At 37.4% G+C, this 21,029-nt stretch overlaps 1 protein-coding gene across 1 annotated transcript; it reads left to right on the plus strand.

The window, feature by feature from the left end:
• Positions 1-17,325: 17,325 nt before the first annotated feature.
• LOC125753259 (olfactory receptor 56A3-like) lies at positions 17,326-18,273 on the plus strand. The gene has a single exon (XM_049098960.1). The coding sequence runs from the start codon at positions 17,326-17,328 to the stop codon at positions 18,271-18,273; it is 948 nt and encodes a 315-aa protein (XP_048954917.1).
• Positions 18,274-21,029: the final 2,756 nt, after the last annotated feature.

Genomic DNA, 21,029 nt, shown 5'->3' on the forward strand with positions numbered 1-21,029 from the left:
GCCAAATATTTCTACAGTTTTCTTTCAGTGATCTGTAAAATTAGGATAAAAATTAGCTAGTAACATGATACATGAATTTAGACTAATTGGCTTTGCTTAGCTGACGTGTGAGTTCTAGAAGATCATCCAGAGCCATGTGAATTCATCTGTTTATCCTTTGTGTGGTGTTCCCGGGTCATTCCTATCACTTTAAGCAGTATAGAGGACTCGAGAATGGTTTATTTATAGATGTTTGATTCATTCAAGTTTCACTCTTAATTGAATTGCTATTTCTTTACAGTAGGGTTCAGATGTGGAAGAAATAAAAGGATCAAACCAGTGAATATGTGAAAACACCTGTGTCCTGTGTGACCACAGTGATGTAGAAATGAATATCTTATCTGGCATTTTGTTTTATATGTTTTTAGGTTTCTCTCTCTTACCTCCAATCATGCATGTTCCTGCAATTCTTGGACAGTTTTCTAGAAATCTGGAATCTCCCCTTTTCTTACACGTACAACTATGACTCCTGCTTTCCCTACTCGGAGTACAATTGTCTTTCTGTTTTCTTTTATGTTGTGTCTCTTATTCTTGATGATGATGATGATGATGATGATAATGATGATGATTGTAGGGACGGCCTAACTCCAGAAATTCAGACAGGACTTGAAACAGCTCTCTCAAATAAGGTTTAGGACATTAATGAGTGCAACCCGTCACAGGTACCTCAGTGACTTTCCGGGCATAGTTTTCTGTTTTTACAGCATAGTTTTTAGAAATTCTCTAGATTGACCTTATTCTGAAGAACTGTTTGCTGACTCCACCGACCCCAACTGTCAGCTCTGTCTTCAGCCTCTAATGTTATTTAGATGAAATTTAATTCTTCCCCCATGATTCATGCATTTATGTACAGATTCTTTGCTCTACAGCCCTGACACTTTAATATGTACAGTTGACAACTCCAAATCATCTAGGGGTGCCTGGGTGGCTCAATAAGCTAAACATCTGACATCATTTCAGTTCTTGATCTCAGGGTCCTGGGATGTAGCCCAGGTCTGGCTTCCTGATCAGTGACGAGTCTGCTTCTCCCTCACCCTCTATCTCCACCCCACACCCACCACCACTTGCATGCACACTCTCTCCTTCTCTCTCTCAAATATATAAAAAAAATCCTAAAAACAGAAAAGAAAGAAAACTCCAAATCATCTAAATTAAGCTCCACAAGATGTACTTTCCAGGCTCCCTACTTTAATCTCCTATGGACAAATTTCTGCTTCTCTGTATCTCCTTCTTCACCACCCAGCAAAAGATCAGGAAAAGGCAAAAGACAAAAAGGGCAGGTCCCAGAACACAGATTCTCACATGTGCTTCCTGACCTGGGACAGGATGCAGTCTCTACTACCCCATTTTCCAAGTACTTCAGCTGTACTGACTCAGGAATGGAATGGAGCACAGATCTGGACTGAAGAGAGAGATGTTCCCCATGTTCTGGCTAATCTTGGTATAGTTGCCTCTCAGGCACCCTCTTACCAGACTCACCTACAGAGGATGTGAGCAGGGGGGCTGGCCCCAACAATACTGGAGTTCTGGTTAGTTTTTCAAGTATCTGGTGTAGTTATAGCTCCAGGGCTTGAGGGACATAGGCATCTGGGAACTTTTTGCCATCCCTACTCTTTGGGATTAAAATGTCCTCCTGGGACAGACAGGCAGGCAGGTGTGAGAAGGAAATTATTTTCTTTCTCTCTAAAAGTGAGGAGCTCTGTTAATCTAGCCCAACATTAACTGTGTGCTCTGTAGGCAGCTAGTCTCCTGGATGTAGGGGTGCTATATCCATTTCCTGGATGTAAGGGTGTTATATCCATCTGTCCATCCACATTCACACTCCTTTGCACATGCACACTCAGTGCCTTCCATGGGTCCAATAAGCTCATTCAGAAGTTCTCATGAGCTTCCTGCACGTAATCGTTTGATAAACCCTCCCAAAAAATACTATGTAATGCACTGATGTTAATTATCATGATTTTTATGATGGCATCATAATGATAATAATGCTAGAGTAACTTGAAAAACATATTAATGAGAAAATGCAGTATGTTTTTAAAAGAGAAATGTTGGGCAGCCCCGGTGGCGCAGCGGTTTGGTGCCGCCTGCAGCCTGGGGTGTGATCCTGGAGACCTGGGATGGAGTCCCACATCAGGCTCCTGGCATGGAGATGCTTCTCCCTCTGCCTGTGTCTCTGCCTCTCTCTCTGTGTCTATGAATAAATAAGTAAAATCTTAAAAAAAATAAAAGAGAAAATGTTATAGTAATTTTTTGTAGATGAAAGATCTTTTAAATGCAATATATTTACAACTGTATACTTCAAAACACAATTTGTTTCTTTTTTCATTTTCATTTTGAACATCATGTGAATTATTCATATCCTTCAAATTATGGGAGCAAGCATCATCAGTTTCTTTAGATTTTTTAGTTTTCATTATTTTTGAGAGGATGAAAGAGGAACCGTCTTGCACTGTTGGTGGGAATGTGAACTGGTGCAGCCACTCTGGAAAACTGTGTGGAGGTTCCTCAAAGAGTTAAAAATAGACCTGCCCTACGACCCAGCAATTGCACTGCTGGGGATTTACCCCAAAGATACAGATGCAGTGAAACGCCGGGACACCTGCACCCCGATGTTTATAGCAGCAATGGCCACAATAGCTAAACTGTGGAAGGAGCCTCGGTGTCCATCGAAAGATGAGTGGATAAAGAAGATGTGGTGATTCGATTGTGTATACAGTTATGCTCTGCTAACCACAGGTGGAGCTACCGTCTATCACCACAAACTGCTATTACAGTACCATTGAGTATAATCCCTGTGCTGTGCCATCATCATCAGTTTCTTTATTGCTATTTTTATTTTTCTGTCTTTGTCATATCCCAACATTATTCCTATTTCTTTTCTCTGTAGAAAAGTGAAAAATCCAGTGTTTTTAAAATATGTGTAATTAATCATAAGTTTGCTAACATAACTACATGTCCATCTATGAAAAATGATTTGGATATTGAATTTTAAAAATGATATTGGATCATAAATCAGACGTTATTCTTTATTTTCACTCAACACTTTTTTTAAATAAATTTATTTTTTATTGGTGTTCGATTTGCCAATATATAGTATATCACCGAGTTTTCATCCTATCAAGTGCCCCCTCAGTGCCCGTCACCCAGTCACCCCCATCCCCCGCCCTCCTCCCCTTCCACCACCCCCAGTGCGTTTCCCAGAGTTAGCAGTCTTCACGTTCTGTCTCCCTTTCTGATATTTCCCACACATTTCTTCTCCCTTCCCTTCTATACCCTTTCACTATTATTTATATTTCCCGAATGAATGAGACCATATAATGTTTGACCTTCTCCGATTGACTTATTTCACTCAGCATAATACCCTCCAGTTCCATCCACGTTGAAGCAAATGGTGGGTATTTGTCGTTTCTAATGGCTGAGGAATATTCCATTGTATACATAGACCACATCTTCTTCATCCATTCATCTTTCGATGGACACCGAGGCTCTTTCCACAGTTTGGCTATTGACTCAATACTAAATCGTAACAACCATTCCTGTTGCTCTGTGTATGTCATTTTTTTATTGCTATTCAATTTCTATGATATGCATTTTCTATTTTATGTGAGTAGACAACACAGAAATGACCTATAATTAATTGTTAACAAAAATACTATTATTGTCAATATACTCGGATATTTATCTTATAGTCCTAAAATAGGAGTGTGTGTAGGAGTGGGGATTTTTCACTTACGGTGCATAAAAATATTTAATTCCCTAGAAATTACCAAATCTCTTTCCAAAATATTAATAAAATAATTTGTTAGCATAACTATAAAATTTTTATAGTTTCTTCATTTTTCACATTCTTCGTACCGTTTGATGCTATCTTTTTTTAAGTTTGGTGGAAATAACATAATATCTTTTTATTTTTGTTTGATTTTCTCCTCATAACTGAATGGTGTTCATATAACTGAGTGGTGTTAGCCATTTGTGATTTTCAAGCTGTGATTTATATCTTGATACCCTTTGCCTGTGTTTTCTACTAATTTTTGTTTTTCTTGCATATTTGCAAAATCTGTGCATATTTTAAGTCTTAGAGTCCCTTTTTGACTAGATATTATTAGTATTCCTCTAGCCAGTCATATATCTGAATTTTAGCATACACTTTCCATTATTCAATGGAAATTCTTCAATTTGTTTAAGTCAAATTTCTGTTTTACTATGAATAAATTTTCTTTGGGGATCCTATTTAAGGAACATTCCACAAGATCACAAAAGTGCTTTTATTTTCATTTATTTTAAATTGTTTGAAACTGTGTGTTACATTTCATACTGATTTCTTATTTCTTTCTTCCATTTCAACTCTTTACTTATTTAAATACCAGTTAAGTAACAATAGATAATATTGGTTTCGAGAGTCAATTTAGTGATTCCATCATTTACATACAACACTCCGTCATCATCACAAGTGGTCATCACAAGTGTCCTCCTTAATGCCCATAACCCATTTAAACCATCCCTGGCCCACATCCCCTCCAGCAACCCTCAGAACCCTCAGTTTGTTCTCTACGTGAAGTCATGTGGTATTTGTCTTTCTCTGACTGACTTACTTCACATAATACACTCTAGCTCATCCACATCATTGCAAAAGGCAAGATTTCATTCCTTTTTATGGCTGAGGAATATTCCATTGCATATATATATCTTCTTCATCCATTTAGCAATCAGTGGACATTTGGGCTTTATCCATAATTTGGCTACTGTTGATAATGCTGCTATAAACATTGGGGTGCATGTACCCCTTTGAACCAGTATTTTTGTATTCTTTGGGTAAATACCTAGTAGTGCAATTCCTGGATCATAGGGTAGTTCTATTTTTTAACTTTTTAGGAGCCTCCACACTGTTCTCCAGAGGGTTCTCTTTACTTTGCATTCCTGTAAAAAATACAAGAGGGTTCCTTTTTGTCCACATCATTGCCAACACAATGTTGTTCATGTTGTTGATTTTAGATTTGCACATATTTTGAATATTTATTGCTTAATATTATATTTTAGCACTCTTTTAAATGCTTTAAAAGTCCATTTTCCAATCACTTGTTAATTAATTTTTAATTATTGATATTTGTTTCTAATATATAGAAATAAATGTGATTTTTATATGTGGACTGTGTATCCCTGCACCTTTCTGTATTTACTTTTTAGTATGTATAGTTATTTTAATTGACCTTGTAGATTTTCTACATTTAATTAAATTCCACATTAAATTTTCCAATTAAATCTTTTAAAAACACTTCTTTAAAAATTTACTTTTTAATGATAAACCAAATTGCAACACAAAAATTGGTCATGATTTATTAGCCGTATTATATATTTTGGAGGATTCAATTTTCCAATAATTTTTAAAGTGTTTTGTGTCCTTATTCCTTTTATTTAAGAAAAGGGATTTTATTTACTTATTTATGAGAGACACAGAGAGAGAGGCAGAAACATAGGCAGAGGGAGAAGCAGGCTCCCTGGGGATAGCTCAGTGCTAGACTCCATCTCAGGACCCCAGGATCACACCTCAAGCCTCAGGCAAACAACCAATGAGCCACCCAGGCATCCCATGTGTCCTTATTTCTGAGGGACATTGATCAGTGGTTTCCTCGTTTGTAATGTTGTCATCTCGTTATCAGTATCAGGATAAATCTGACTTCATAAAATGAGTTGGAATTTGTTTGCAATGCATCTATTTGCTCAAAGATTTGGGGCAGGATTAAAATTATTTTTCCTTTAATTGCAGTCATAATATTCATAAGTGAACCCACTTCATCTGGAGGCTTTTTTCTTTTGCTTGTGATTTTTGCTCTTTAATATATACAGTTAGTTATAAGCTCACATTCCTTAATTGACATATAGTTGTCAAGAATTTCCATATCTTCTTGAGTCAAGTTCAATATTTATATCATCCAAGGAATTTATGTTTAACACATAAGTTTTCAAATTTATTGACAAAAAGTTGTTCATAATAATTCTATATCACTGTACTGGCTAGAACCTGTAATGGCATCCCCTCTTTATTACTGATGTTGATATTGTAACACTTTTAATTTTATTGACTGACTAGTGGGGAGAGGTACATATTGATACAATGATTTTGTTTCAAAGGAGCATTTTTTGGTTTATTTTTCCTTCTTTTTCTGTTTATTTTCTATTTCATCAAGTTCTGCTCTTATTTTTATTCTTTTCCTACTAGCTCCATTGAGTGTATTTTGCTCATCTTTTCCTAATTTTATAGGAAAATAATTTTATAAGGTAGGTGCTTATTTAATCAATTGGAGAACCCTTTTTTCCCAATACAAATAATTAGTGCTATATTTTTTCTTCTAATACTGATAAACCAATATTGAAATAAGGATAGCTACTACCCTAGACAAAACCAACCTCACAAGATATAACCTGTATTTCAAGCAGAACCACAGAATAGAGACTTTACTTTTGTAAGGTATGGAACTTTTCTTCTTGAACTCTCAATTTGTACAACAAATCACCCTCTTGTGCTTCCATCACACCGTCAGCATGTCTTACCATGGTGAGCGTCACTGATAGTTTCCTGTCTGACATTTTTGTGCCCTAATTTATTGAGTGAGTTCTCCCAAATGCAGAGATGAATCATATTTGATCTTTTCTCCCAAAGCCAAGTATGGCGATGAACAATCTGACTCAGCAGATTATTGCTATTCCCAGCCTTTAAAAATTATTTTGATGCACCAATACTTTCCACAAAGCTTTTTACATGGTTCTCCACAAACTTAAATGATTTATTGATAGAACATTCCTTTTTTTTTTTAAGCTACTTGATGGCATCTTCAAAGACAGGACCAAATGTCATGTTATTCTCCAGAAACATCTACTCTATTGAGATCCCCAAGTTCTTCCAGAACTGTTTGTCAGATTCCCAACTGGCAGCACTGGATACCTTTCACACTTTATTCCTCCTGCCTATGGGGCCACTGTCATGTTCCTGATCGCAGCCTTGATTTCAAATAAGTAACCAGGTCCTTCGTAGTCCCTCACCTAGTAGTTAGTTGACAAGGTTAGAAAGTCCAGATCCTTCTCATCTCTTGGCAAAACCTATAGTCTGTAGGGTTTATGCAAAGCAGACAGTGTGGAGTTACAAAAGATACTGCTTTTGAATTTGGAGGAGAGATGGTACATCCTACCTCACAAAAAAAAAAAAAATGATGGAACGAAGAATAGGAGAAAGGGAGTTGGTCACTTGAAGTTATGATACCACAAGGGAAAAAATACTGCTTAGGAACTGGAGGGGTGTGTTGGATTGGTGGAACCTACCAGGTGCCTCCTATTACACAAGACTTTAGAATATTTGAACAAACATGGATTTCATGGGGGCATAGTTGGATCAGAGAAGAAATAATAGCCTACATTCAAAATTCTTTTATCCTTCTGGATGAAGACTCAAATTGATAGTTAAGTTGATTTCAATGAAGAATGGAATGTGCCTCAAAGCTATACACTACATAAAGCTATATTGTCCTTCTCTGTGCTTCTAAGAAACACTATACTTTCTCTCTTAGTACAGAACCTCTTTATGTGGAGGTGTCACTTTTTGATATGCCTTTTCTACCTTGCTTTGATGCTTCTCTTTCTCATTCAATCTGTAAATTTACTCAGGATATCTTTACATGATCTTCAAAACTATCATAGACTCCACTTTCATAGGCTTCTATAGCACCCCAAAATTCCTCTTCTTTGAAACTGACCACACCTGTCTCTAATGGTTCAATGCCTACCACTCCCTCTACACAATTACACTCCCTACTAAAGGTTCCTTATAATATTTGCAAAGAACTATATATCAGGCACCACATCTAGTCCTGTATATGTTACCTCACTTAACATATACCATAAACGTGAGGTAGATGATGCTATAATTATTTTTCCAGGGGAGGAAATTGATGCACAGAAAGATAAAACAACTGTCAAATGATTCATATATGGCAAGTAATGAAGCCAAACTTCTAACCAGTTAGTGTAACCTGAGCATCAGTATATTAACTACCACTCTACATTCATTCATGAAAACACAAGACCATGTCTTTCCTCTTTGTCAAGTCTGTTGGGCACATAGGAGATGCTCCATAGATTTTTATTGCATGAAGGATATATCCATCACACAATTTTCACTAGTAATTTCAATCAGAATTCTTAGTTTCTAGCAATGATACATAATTGTAGGTGTTTTGAGCAAATAAATAAATAAATAAATAAATAAATAAATAAAAAGTAAAAAGATGAATAACGGCTCAAAGAATCACTGGGAAGATTAAAAAATAAAACACAGGGGATCCCTGGGTTGCTCAGCGGTTTGGCGCCTGCCTTTGGCCCAGGGCGTGATCGTGGAGTCCCGGGATCGAATTCCGCATCGGGCTCCCGGCATGGAGCCTGCTTCTCCCTCTGCCTGTGTCCTTGCCTCTCTCTCTCTGTGTGTCTATCATAAATAAATAAATAAATCTTTAAAAAAATAAATAAAACCAAACAAAGCAGAGGCCAAAACTTCTGTAAAATTATTCCAGAGAACTAGTTCTATGCCGCACGGTTACTACAACTACTGCTAAACTCTGGATGACGTATTTGCATAAAGCCCTCTTTTGTTTTTATTTCAGATGGTTTTGAAACATTCATCAGATAACTGCATGTAATGAAATAGTGACCACTGTGAACAATAATAATGATTTAACACATCAGCAGCCCTCAGAGGCAGAAGGGAGAAGGTCATGGGATATTTTTCTTTAATGCATACAGAGTTTTAGTTTTGCAAGATGAAAAGAATTCTAGAAGTTTATGTTTATGGTTACTCAGCAATACGAATGGGCTTAATACCAGTAAACTGTATATTAAAATGGTTTTCATAATAAATTTTGTGTCATCTGTATTCCACCACAATAAATATTTGGAAAAAGAAATATAATTTTAGTAGTTAATATAAATAGTTCAGGATTATTTTAGTAGTATTTAAGTTTACCATCTTCAAAATTTCTATCAAGTTCAAACTACAGAATTATTAAAGTCATCTTGACTATTCTCTTCATTCTATGTTTTAATAAAATGTAAATTGCAGTATATCTTAATGAAGTAATTATTAAAAGGTATTTTTCTTTTTTAAGAGATTTACTTATTTATTTTAAAAAGAGAGAGAGCATGAGAGACAGAATTGGAGAGGAGCATAATAAGAGAGGGAAGAGAGAGAATCTCAAGTAGATTCCCCACTGAGTGCAGAGCCTGATGGGGGGCATGATCCCATGACCGTTGAGATCATGACCTGGGCTGAAATCAAGAGTTGGATGCTTAACTGACTGAGCCACCTAGGTGACCTAAAAAATGTTTTTTTTTTCTAAAAACAAATAAACTTAATGTGTTTTTACTTGAGAACTCTTTATTCACACTGGTTGGAATTCATTGGCAAGTCGGAGCACACAGTAGGCACAAACAACAAACAAATTTTTACTAATGTGTGCACACTGTTAGCAACTGGGCACAAATTCTGACATGTATTTATACTCACAACATGGCCTTTCATAAGATTTTACACATATCTCAAACAATATGTATGGATTTCTATTAATAATAGCAAAACGTTTGAATGCATAGCTCTTGCTCCCAGTAAGCAGTTTTTGAGGATCTGATATGTGTAGGTGAAATTGAATCAATACCTACATCATCTCATTGACTCTCCCAAGATGCTTGAAGATGACATTATTATTCTCATTTCATAGCTGATGTATTTGACATTCAGAAAGAATAGGCACCTTGCCCAATATTACACAAGAAACTGATTGATGGAGATTGGATTTAAACTCAGGCGATCTGACTCCAAAGCCTATCTTCCAGTACATATTTCCTATGCAACTGGAAAATCACATGTTTTCCCATTTTCTCTCTTGCATATTCTTCTATGAGATGAGCTGTCTTCTCAGTCTCTCCTTCTTACTATGGGTACTGATGTAACTGAAGTTACATAACACTCTATTCCTATTTTAAACTTCTCTGTGGCAGCAGTAGGCTGCTTATAGATCCCAACATAACTAATGTACTTCTTTGACCCAGGCCTCTGCTTTTACTGCTCATAGGTCTAAAAGTTTCATTTTAGCCTCCAGTCTCCATGGCTTCTACTTTTCAAATAAGCTATGGTCCAGCAACCTCCAGAAAGCCTTCCCTGGGGTAACACTTCCACCACTCTAGGTTGATTTGAGGCACCAAATCTGTGTCTCTAGACTTCCCATGTATGGATTATCATTTAACTCACCACATCCATTTGGAGTTATACCTTTGCTTTTTGACTCAACACCAATTCTCATTCATTTCTGTATCACCAGCACCCAGCACTGTGTCTGATACATATTACATACTCAAATATTTTATTAAATGAACGAATGTATAACCAGAAATAGTAAAATATAGCCCAGAGCACTATTGGAAAAATGGAATACACATTAAAACTATTAGGACTGTCAAGCAAAAGGTAAGGTTAGTCCAACATGTGGCATACGTATATCTCAAGGACAAGCAAGACTTACTCACTATCATTGAATTCTGCTATTTGGACCTTAGATTGGTGATTCTCTACTAGTGTGGGATCTGTGATTTTAATGTTAGAGGTTTATTTCAAAACATTTATCTTCAAAATGTATTTTAGGAAATGTACATATAAACATAGTTTGTTAAAGTAAATTTAAGTTTTAAAAAGCTTTGACGTGCCTTGGTGGCTCAGTCAGTTTAAGCCTCCAATTCTTAATTTGGACTCAGGTCATGATCTTGAGGTCATTTAATTGAGCCCCATGTCAGGCTCTGTGCTCAGTGTGGAGTCTGCTTCAGAGTCCTCCCCTCCTGCTTACTCTTTTAAAAATAAATAAATAAGATATTTAAAAATTTTAAAAATTAAATTTAAAATGTTTTAAAAGTCCTTTTAAACCTGTAAAGTCCTTTATTTTTTATAATAAATTTATTTTTTATTGGTGTTCAATTTGCCAACAGACAGAATAACACCCAGTGCTCATCCTTCAAGTGCCCCCCACAGTGTCCATCACCAATTCACCCCCACCCCCCGCCCTCTTCCCCTTTCATCACCCGTAGTTTGTTTCCCAGAGTTAGGAGTCTGCATGTTCTGTCTCCCTTTCTGATATTTCCCACACATTTCTTCTCCCTTCCCTTATATTCCCTTTCACTATTAATTATATTCCCCAAATGAATGAGAACATATAATGCTTGTCCTCTCTGATTGACTTACTTCACTCAGCATAATACCCTAAAGTCCTTTAAAAGTCCTATTTGGTAATAATGATCTACCTTCTTTTGGATTATTTTTGTTCTAATGACTCCTTTTCCATACGCACTGATGATGATGATGCAGTGATACTATAGAGTTCTGCTCTGGAATTACATCTATCTTCTTTCTAACCCTGTCTTCTCCAATTATTAGCTTTTTGAGGTCAATTTACTAAACTGCTTTGATTATTAGTAGTCTAGTCTGTAAGCTATCTCAGAACATTTTTGTGAAAATTAAGGGGAAAAAACATGTGAATAATATATAAAATATTCAATAGGGGCATCTGGGTAGCTCAATGGGTTAAGGATCTGACCAGGTCATTGTCTCAGGGTCATGAGATCAAGCCCACCACAGAATCTGCTGTTGGGTGTAGAGCCTGCTTAAGATTCTCTCTCTCCCTCTCCCTCTGCCTGCCCCTGTTTCACATGCTCTTTCTTAAAGAAAAAAAAATAGTACTCAATAAATGTTAGTAGAATTGGCCATTTTTTATATTGTGGATCCTTTATTCCTTCCTAGTAAATAATAAAAGAGGGTCTGCTGGTGTTTTCAGATGTTATTGAACTCTACAGTGGGAACGTCTTGAAGGAACAGTTGGTAAGTCACAGGAGTTATTGCTATGAGGAGAAATCCTCTGTTACTTTTTACTTACTGGTTCATAGCAATATTGGGTTGTCATGCTGCATTTCCAGATGTCATGAAATCCTTCTCTTAGTCCATATGTTGACCATTCACTTGTGGCTACTACCTATTTCTCGATCTTATTTCCCAAGTTACTCAGGAGGACATCTCGCAGCTACTTTGCTTCTGCCTTATCAAACTTATACCTTAGCTTTGCCTTTCCAATAATTGTTTCCCAGCCCACAACTCTCCATTCTTTGATAAATTTTTAAATTGCTTGTTCAATTCCTTGTGGAGATGAGGCTAGAAGTATGAATAAGAGCAGAAAAACATTGCAACCTCTAACTATAGTTACTGAAGTCTGGGAAAATAAAAGTATGAAACTGCAAGAAACAGGCATACTTGTTTAAGGCAGGGTTAAAAGGATTGAATGGGAACTAAAGGATTTGAGCATCAGAATTCTAGAGGTATTTGTTAGTCATGTGAAGGCCAAGCACCTTCTATTGTTGAAGGGAAGTCACCAGCTCACCTTTCATGTTTATCTAACACTGTGTTCCCCAATGACAAGGCTGCACTAGAACAGTTGTTAGCCATATGTGGAAGACAGAATTCTGATGTTGAAATGACGTCTATAGAGAGCAGTAAATATGGAAGGGATCACTTGGCAGCCCGTTGAGCCTCTTTCCAACATCAATATCTCCTATGGGATATGGAAAGGTTAATAAATAGTTTTTATGCTGAGAATAAACTCTCAGAAGACATTCAAAAAGCTTGCTTTTACAAGGAAGTATCATAATATGATAATTGATCAAAAAATAATATGATACGATAAATGTTAGATCACAAAAAATGTGCAATGGACTTTGTATTGGAAAGAGCGTGGAAGAGAGGAAATGGTGATTACATAAAGCTTCTAGGGACCCAAGTGTTCATTTGTTGCCCTGAAACTGACCTTGTTAGAGGGTTATGGGCATGAAAAGCACTCCATCTCCCAACCACCCAACATGAATCAATTCAACACAATAAAAAGAACCTTAAATTTCATTGAACTAAGTTTATCTTGGTTATCGACCAAATGAAAATAGCTCTGCAGGCACTGGGATGTATGAGTTTAAAAAAAAAAACTAGCTCTTAGGCATATACAGAATTGACTTTGGAGGGGTGGTGCATGGGAGGGTCATCCCCAAGAGGCAGGTAGTAATATAAAAAAAGATGAACCTAAGCTACCCCAGAGGTGCTTGTGACTGCTGGTGTCTGAAACATTTATTAAGATGCTGTGAGCAAAGAAAATTATAAAAAGAAAATAAGCTCAAAACCAACAATTGTAAGTAAAGGTGCTCCAAATAGTAGGCACCTGTTTGAGATCAAAAGCTTCTGACAGGAGCAGTTCTATATAAAAGGCTCCAAGATTAGCAGCAGGTATGTAATCATTTATTGTTGAGTAATGGTTTTCTACATACATGCATGAAAAAATGCTGGCAAACCAAATTTTATAGTAATAGTAATTGTAATAATGTAATAACCACTATGTTCCTTGCTAACATGATCATGTTTACTCCTCACAACAAATAACAAATGAGGAATAAGAGGCAAAGACTTTAAGCAGCTTGTCAAGTGGCACAGCTTGTCAAGTGGCACAGCTGGGAGTTGAATTCTGTTCCCACTGATCTCCAACCTTGGCCTGTTGGCCACAGCCGTGAAGCAGAGTTAGAAACAGAAAAAGTCATTACCACAACATCAACCGTATCTTTGACCTGCCAGGCACTAAGAGGGTATATCATGAAGGAAGTTAGATATAAGCAATCCTCTTGGATTTTTGTATTAAGAGTGTCACTAGAAGAGGGCTCTTGAAACCATTTCTCAAAAGAACTACTGGTCATAAACAAAAATCAAGGAGGAGATCTGAGTGTCTCATACTTACTACAAAGTATCAATAAGGAGTACACATGATTGGTTTCAAGTATCTTATGCAAATTTTCTAACAATAAGTTTCTGGAAAATCAGAATTTGGTTCACTGACATTTTGCCTTGATCCTTCTTGCCCTAAGGTTTCACTTTTGTATCATTAACTACAGTTTCATTTCCTAAGGATCACATTCTACCCATTCAGCTGGTGTAGGATAATTAACTGTGAGCCTGTCCCTATGTCTTCAAGGGCAGTACTGCCTCTGGTTAAGGACTGCAGAATGTCAAGAGCTGAGAGGAAAGCACTTCCCCTGAAGGATAAGTAAATGCTGGGCTGCTGATTCTGGGCTCCTTCAGGGCCGGCAAGGCAGTCTTTCCCTGGGGAAGCAAAGAAGCTGAACCTCAGGCATAGACTCTCCTTTCTGAAAGCCAGAGTGTAGGAGATTCGGACAGAGCCAGGAATATCTTTCCAAAGCCAAGGTCACTGTCTCCATCCAGTAAGTTTGGCTCCAGCAGAGAATGGAGGTGCCATATTAGACACCTGACCAGAGCATGGGTTGCAGTGGGACTAAAGCCAGGCTTGCAACTGTAAAAGCTACGGGGTTGAGGTTTGAAGATAGAAGGCTGAAGGGAGGTGAGAGAGAGGAATGACACAGGGCCAGATGGAGATGATTGTGCCAATGCTGAGCCAGACTTCTGTGCACTCTGCAGAGAGGTCTGGACCAGATAGGGGTTCAAAGATCCGCAGCAGGGTATCACGGGGGATCAGATGTCTTGAACTTCCTTCATTGAACACTGTGGGAACACAAAGGAGAATGCAGGTTAGGAAGGGAAAGAAAGTTTCCAATCACACTTCTTGACTTGCCACTACTTGGAAATCTTTGCTAATCTGCCTTGTACTGCCTTTCTCATTCCCTAGAAGTACCTGCTCTGCTTTCTGTTCTGTCCTTTACTTCTTTTGTTTCCTTCCTCCTCTGTATTCTCCCTCTAATCTCTTCTGCTTTAATTTCAGGTTTTTTTCTGTTTCCATCTTCTGTCCACCATCTATTTTCTGTGCATGCATGCTTCTGTTCTCCTGAACCCTTCTACTTTCTCTCAGCCTATCCTTCATCTGAAAGGCCGACATTCACCCCCACTGTATCTTCCTCCAGATCAACAGAGCCCCTAAGGGAAGCAAGCTTAGAGCCCCAATTTCCTCTCAATGACTTTCTCCATTCCCCTCATCATTATTTTTCACTTTTCATCCCTTTCTCTTGCCTCCAGGCCCCACTGACAGCTTTGGCATCAGACCCAATAATTTTTTGAGATTAACACAGATTTGTATCCACCTTCTACATACTCCAACATAGTACCCAAAAAGATTATTTAGAAAAGTCTCTGCATAGACGTGGCCCCTATTGACACCAAGAACAACAATCTTACAGGCTGAGACACTGAGAAAGGTCCCTTGTGCAATGGCCCCTTAGAAGTCATAATTGCCCCAAGAAGGCTACCTGGAGTAGTGCACAAAATGGTGCTATGCACTATTGCTCTTATATCTTCTTCAGTATTTTCAGTCTGTTTTTATTTTCTTTCCATCTTCATTCTCAGTAGATTCTTCTGACCACTCTTCTGACAATTTACAGACTTTCCCATTAGCTGGCCCTAATCTACTGTTTAATTCATCACCGAATTCTTATTCTTTATATTCTTTTTTTATTTCAAATATATCTGGTTTTTATTCAAATCTGCTTTGTTACTTTTTACAGATGCCAGTGCCCAGAAGAAAATATTAATTCCTGACTTCATCTTCTTAATCCTAAGAAAATAAAAAACCTGAGAACAACTCTGTCTATTCAAAATCCCATGCTCTTGCTCTTAACTACACATTTGCATTATCAGTGTTTCCTTGGGAGCTTCATTCTAAAAAAAACTTCTTAAGTTCTATAATCTAGCTTACTAATTATCTTTTGAAGTGTGGCTAACCTACCCCTAAGTTATTTCTTGTCATGTTAATTTTAACTATTATATATAATATTTTGTTTCTAGGATATAGGACTGATTCTTCTTTGGTGTGTGTTTATTTTCTTGTGTTTATTTTCAAGCTTTTTTTATTTAAAACTTAGCAAAAATAATGTTTTCCAATATCCTTTATCAAATAACTCCAGTGTTTTAAGTTTCTGTAGCAGAGATTTGGCTGACACTCTTGGGGCCTTCCACTTATAATATTTTCTCTTTAAATAAATTGTCTTTTTACTACAAGCAACTCAATTTCTTCAGCTGTTTCTGTATTAAAATTTTTTGAGGCATGAGATGAAAGTTTCTTTCTCAAGAAAGGAGTTGGGTTTGTTTCTGTTATTTTCTGAAACTGGCTACAAATATAGGATGATTTCAAATTCCTTTCTGAGACAAACAGTGTGAACTCAGCCTGCAAAGTCACATGAGGACCAGCCTATGGTTCAGTATTTATGGGGAAGTCTTCTCTCACATAACAAGCTTGAGGGAGTCAGTTGTATATGAAGTTCCAGGTGAAAGTGAGAAATCTAGGTAAAGAAATGGGTTCATTTCTAGTGCACAATGTTTTATTCAGGATGTACTTTTGTAAAGTCCTATCTAATTGGGAGACCCCCTACTACATTCTCTACCTGCTTAAACCTAGATTTATCTTCTGTCCCTGGATTTTAGATTTTCAAGCTCCCCAGGTAATGGAGATGGGTGATTAAGATCATGGAATGCTACAAGTGCCCTCAGGTTGAAAGCCAACACCAATATTTGATTTCAGTGTTTGGATTTCATTCTATCCTTAGCCTGAAAATTCTTTCTTTTTTACCTGCTCATAGGTGTATTCAAGACAGTCAAATATAAAAATAGGCGCAGGAACAGGTATATGTGTGGGTATGACTATGGGATTGGGTATTGATAAAAAGAGATTAGATACAGACATAATCATAGAAATGAATTGATGCATTTTCAATAGGACGTTTGTTCTAAGTACCCCAGTTCATCATACCACTGGATACTATCACCATTTACTTCCTTAAAAGCTTCATTGTGGATCCCACCTAGCCCTTGGAATGCATTTCTGTACATTTTAAATTTTAAACTGAAATGTACTCTAAGATTTTGATCTTATGTGTCTCATTTAAGTAACATTTGTTGCTGAAATTATTTTTGATTCATTAAATATTAATCAGATCAACAAACTGAAAAGACACATTCACACAAGAAAAAATGTGAGATGAAAACCAGAAAAAGAACAAAAGAACAAAGATGAAGACACTATATATTCAATAAATGTCTATTAGCCACCTCTTATGTGTCAAAAAAAATGTTCTATGCACAGGGCTGTAGAGTAGATGTTACCCTCATAGATTTTACAAGCTAAGTCCATAGTCCTCAGAGTCTATGATGGACTAACTCCTTATCTCTTCTTCAGCTACTCAAAGACATCTGCCTCAGTAAAATCACTGCTAATGCTACCTTATAACAGCAGCTGCCTCTCTACTGAAGTCTCAGACTTCATCCTGAATTGCTTTGTCAGGTCTCCCAGCTGGCAGCACTGGCTATCTCTGCCCCTCAGCATCCTCTTCCTCGTGGCCATGGGGGCCAATGCCGTCCTCCTGATCACTATACAGCTAGAGGCCTCTCTGCACGAGCCCATGTACTACTTGCTTGGCCTCCTTTCCCTTTTGGACATCGTGCTCTGCCTCACTGTCATCCCCAAGGTCCTGGCTATCTTCTGGTTTGATCTCAGGTCCATCAGCTTCTCTGCCTGCTTCCTCCAGATGTTCATCATGAATAACTTCCTGCCCATGGAATCATGCACCTTCCTGGCCATGGCCTATGACCGCTATGTCGCCATCTGCAACCCAACGATTATCACTGACCAGTTTGTGGCAAAGGCTGTTCTCTTCATCTTGGCCCGGAACACATTTCTTACTGCACCTATTCCCATCCTTTCGGCCCGGCTGCATTACTGTGGAAAAAATATAATTGAGAACTGTATCTGTGCCAACCTCTCTGTGTCCAAGCTCTCCTGTGATAATGTTGCCCTTAACAAAATATACCAGTTAATTGTGGCCTGGACTCTTCTGGGCTCTGATCTTGTCCTCATATTTATCTCCTATATCCTCATCCTAAGAGCCATTCTTAGACTTAAGGCAAAAGGGGCAGCTGCCAAAGCTCTGAGCACATGCGGCTCTCACTTCATACTCATCCTCTTCTTTAGCACCATCCTGCTAGTCTTTGTTTTAACCCACATGGCCAAGAAAAAAGTTTCCCCTGATATTCCCATCTTACTTAATGTCCTACACCATGTAATTCCTGCAGCTCTCAATCCCATTGTCTATGGGGTACGAACCCAGGAGATTAAAGAGGGAATTAGGAAATTACTGAGGAGGGTAGCAGAGAGATGCAAGTAATTGTATTCTAGATTGACTTTTCTCAAACACGAACACTCAAAATCACTATTAGAAGGCAGGGACTTAGAGATAAAATTACAGTCCTGAAGCTCTCTCTGGGCATGCCTGAAGATATGAACTGTATGGTTTCCCCCTTACCCGGGCAAACCACTTACTTTCCATCATTTGCTAAAAGTGACTAAGGATATAGATGTAAAATTCTCATCATGGTAACCAGACCAAGCATGGTCTTCAGCTATGCTGCTGAAGACTGAGCATTACATTTCATTGTCTGCTCCTGATTAAATCCCTTTTAGAGTCAGTGTAATAGAAAATAAATACTCATTTAAAGATGTGTGGCTGATAGGAAGCATCAGTATTTACTGACAGTGCATTGACTTTATAAAAGTAAAGTGAGATTAAAAAGCAACTGTTAAAAATTATTTGCAGTAACCATTAAGCTTTAACCTTTCCTCAGGCATTCACACATATTTCCTGATCGTTACGTTATGTCCAGCACAGAACTAGAAAATAAGACTCTAACATACATAAATCTTGATCCCATTACTCTAAAAGGCCTGGTGGAAAACCCCAAAACATGTAAAATCAATGTAGAAGGGCTAGATTAAAACTCATCAATAAGCCCAGAGGAGAGAGGAATTTGTTTGTGTTGGTGGATTCCTTGTGTATCTGGTCTTATTCTTCAATCCCTCAGTCAGGACTGCCTCCCTAACAGCTTCTCAAAAACATGAACCACTGTCTCTGGGACTTTTTGCTTGTTGTTCCTCTGACAACATAGCTCGTTCCCTCCTTGGGTCTCCCTGACCACAGTCTTTAAAAACAGTGTCCAACAATATTCCCCCAAAGCACAGATGATATTCTAACACTTTCTCTGTTTCCCTGTTCTGCACAGCATCAATCACTATATACTGACTGTATATTTTGCTCATCTATTTATTTAATCAGCCCACATGCACTAAAATGTATATTTTACTCATCTATTTATTTAGTCAACCTACATTCACTAAAATATAAGGAGAAGAAAGGCAAGATATTTTGCCTGATGTGATCATTGTTGTATTTCCAGTGTCCAAACAGTGCTAGGTGTACTGGAGAGACCATAAACGTTTGTGAAATCAATGACTGAATACAAGTTGAATAAATGATTAAATGTATGCTAGTTGCTAGGAATATAATTCAGATATGGTCCTTGATCTCTGAGTTCTTACACTGCATATTAAGAGTGAGGGAGACTATATCCATGGTCTGAAATATGAAAACTGTATAAAATATTGCCTTGGGACAGATGGAGGCTTAGAGGTAAGATCAGAAGTGCATTTCTAGGTACTGAGTTTGAATACTCATGAGTAACACAAGTATATAGTAAGCACAGGTTACTACACACAGGTTTAACACTCAAATAAGATGTACACTTGAGCATTGACTACAGATCATACTTGAAGCAATGGAGTACGTGGAAGGGCCTAAGGAAATAATAAATAAGAAGAAGAGAAGGAAGCCCAGCAAAAGCCCTGCTGAACCCCTATATCATCCCTACTTCTACTGTGCGAACATTAGCATGGAGATTACAAAAAGATGTAGTGGTCAGGTTAAAGGGAGGACAAATAAGAGAGTCAGAAGAAAAAAGCACCTCAACAGGTGCCTAAGTGGCTCAGCCTGTTAAGAGTGTGCCTTCAGCTCAGGTCATGATCTTGGGGTCCTGGCATCAAGCCCTGTGTCATGCTCCATGCTCAGTGGGGAGCTTGCTTCTCCCTCTCTCTCTGACCCTCACGCCTACTTGTGCTCTCTCTCACTCAAATAAATAACTAAATAACTAACTAAATAAATAAAATCTTTAAAAAAAAGAAAGCACTTCATAATGGACTGTGATCACTTAAGAAGTTATGATTACCTTCATCCAAGGACACCTGTAGATTTTGTGGGGCCCTGTCTAATTAAGTAACTTAATGTTTAAAAGACATTGAAAATGGATGGGCCCATGTGGCTCATTATATAACCTATACCCTATAAATGAATATTATAACAGGTAAAGAAAAATTCTTACATATGTATGTATTGTCCTCTCAGTGCTCATAAAGATATTTGCTGTGTCAAAGCACCATCTCTTGACAAAAGAGGGAACATAAAATATATTTTAAAAGTAATGGTTGCAAGTTTCCAAATCTGATAAAAATTATATACCTGCAGTTCCAAGAGCTCGATGAGACCCAAGATTAACAAACTTGGGAATATACTAAAGTACATCATAAACCAATTGTTCAGAAGTAATGATAAAGAAAAAATTGTATTCCAGAAACAAAGACACATTACATACAAAAGGATTAAATTAAGCACAACAGCAGATTTCAGAAATGATGCAAGTGAAAAGACAGTAAAGGAATATTTATATAAAAACTGGGGTAAAGTGTACACAAAACTTGTCACCAGTAGGTGCACACTACAACGTTTACAAGGATTCTTTTGAAAGGGAAATTATCAAATGTGACAATGGATCTACACAAAGGATTGAAGAGCATCAGAATATGTTACCTCATGGGTAAATAAGTAACTTTGTCAATATTTAAATGTATTTTAAAATAACTGTCTGTAACAAAAAACAATGCAAAGCATTATTTTTGCAGTATGTGGTTTCTAAAATGTATCACAATAATAAATAGCACAAGCCAAGAAGGAATAAATGGAACCATATCATTCTAAAACCTCACATTATATGTGAAATGATATGCTGTCACTTGAAGGAGTACTGTAATTAGTAA

Source organism: Canis lupus, chromosome 21, assembly GCF_003254725.2.
Source record: "Canis lupus dingo isolate Sandy chromosome 21, ASM325472v2, whole genome shotgun sequence".
Taxonomy (NCBI): domain Eukaryota; kingdom Metazoa; phylum Chordata; class Mammalia; order Carnivora; family Canidae; genus Canis; species Canis lupus.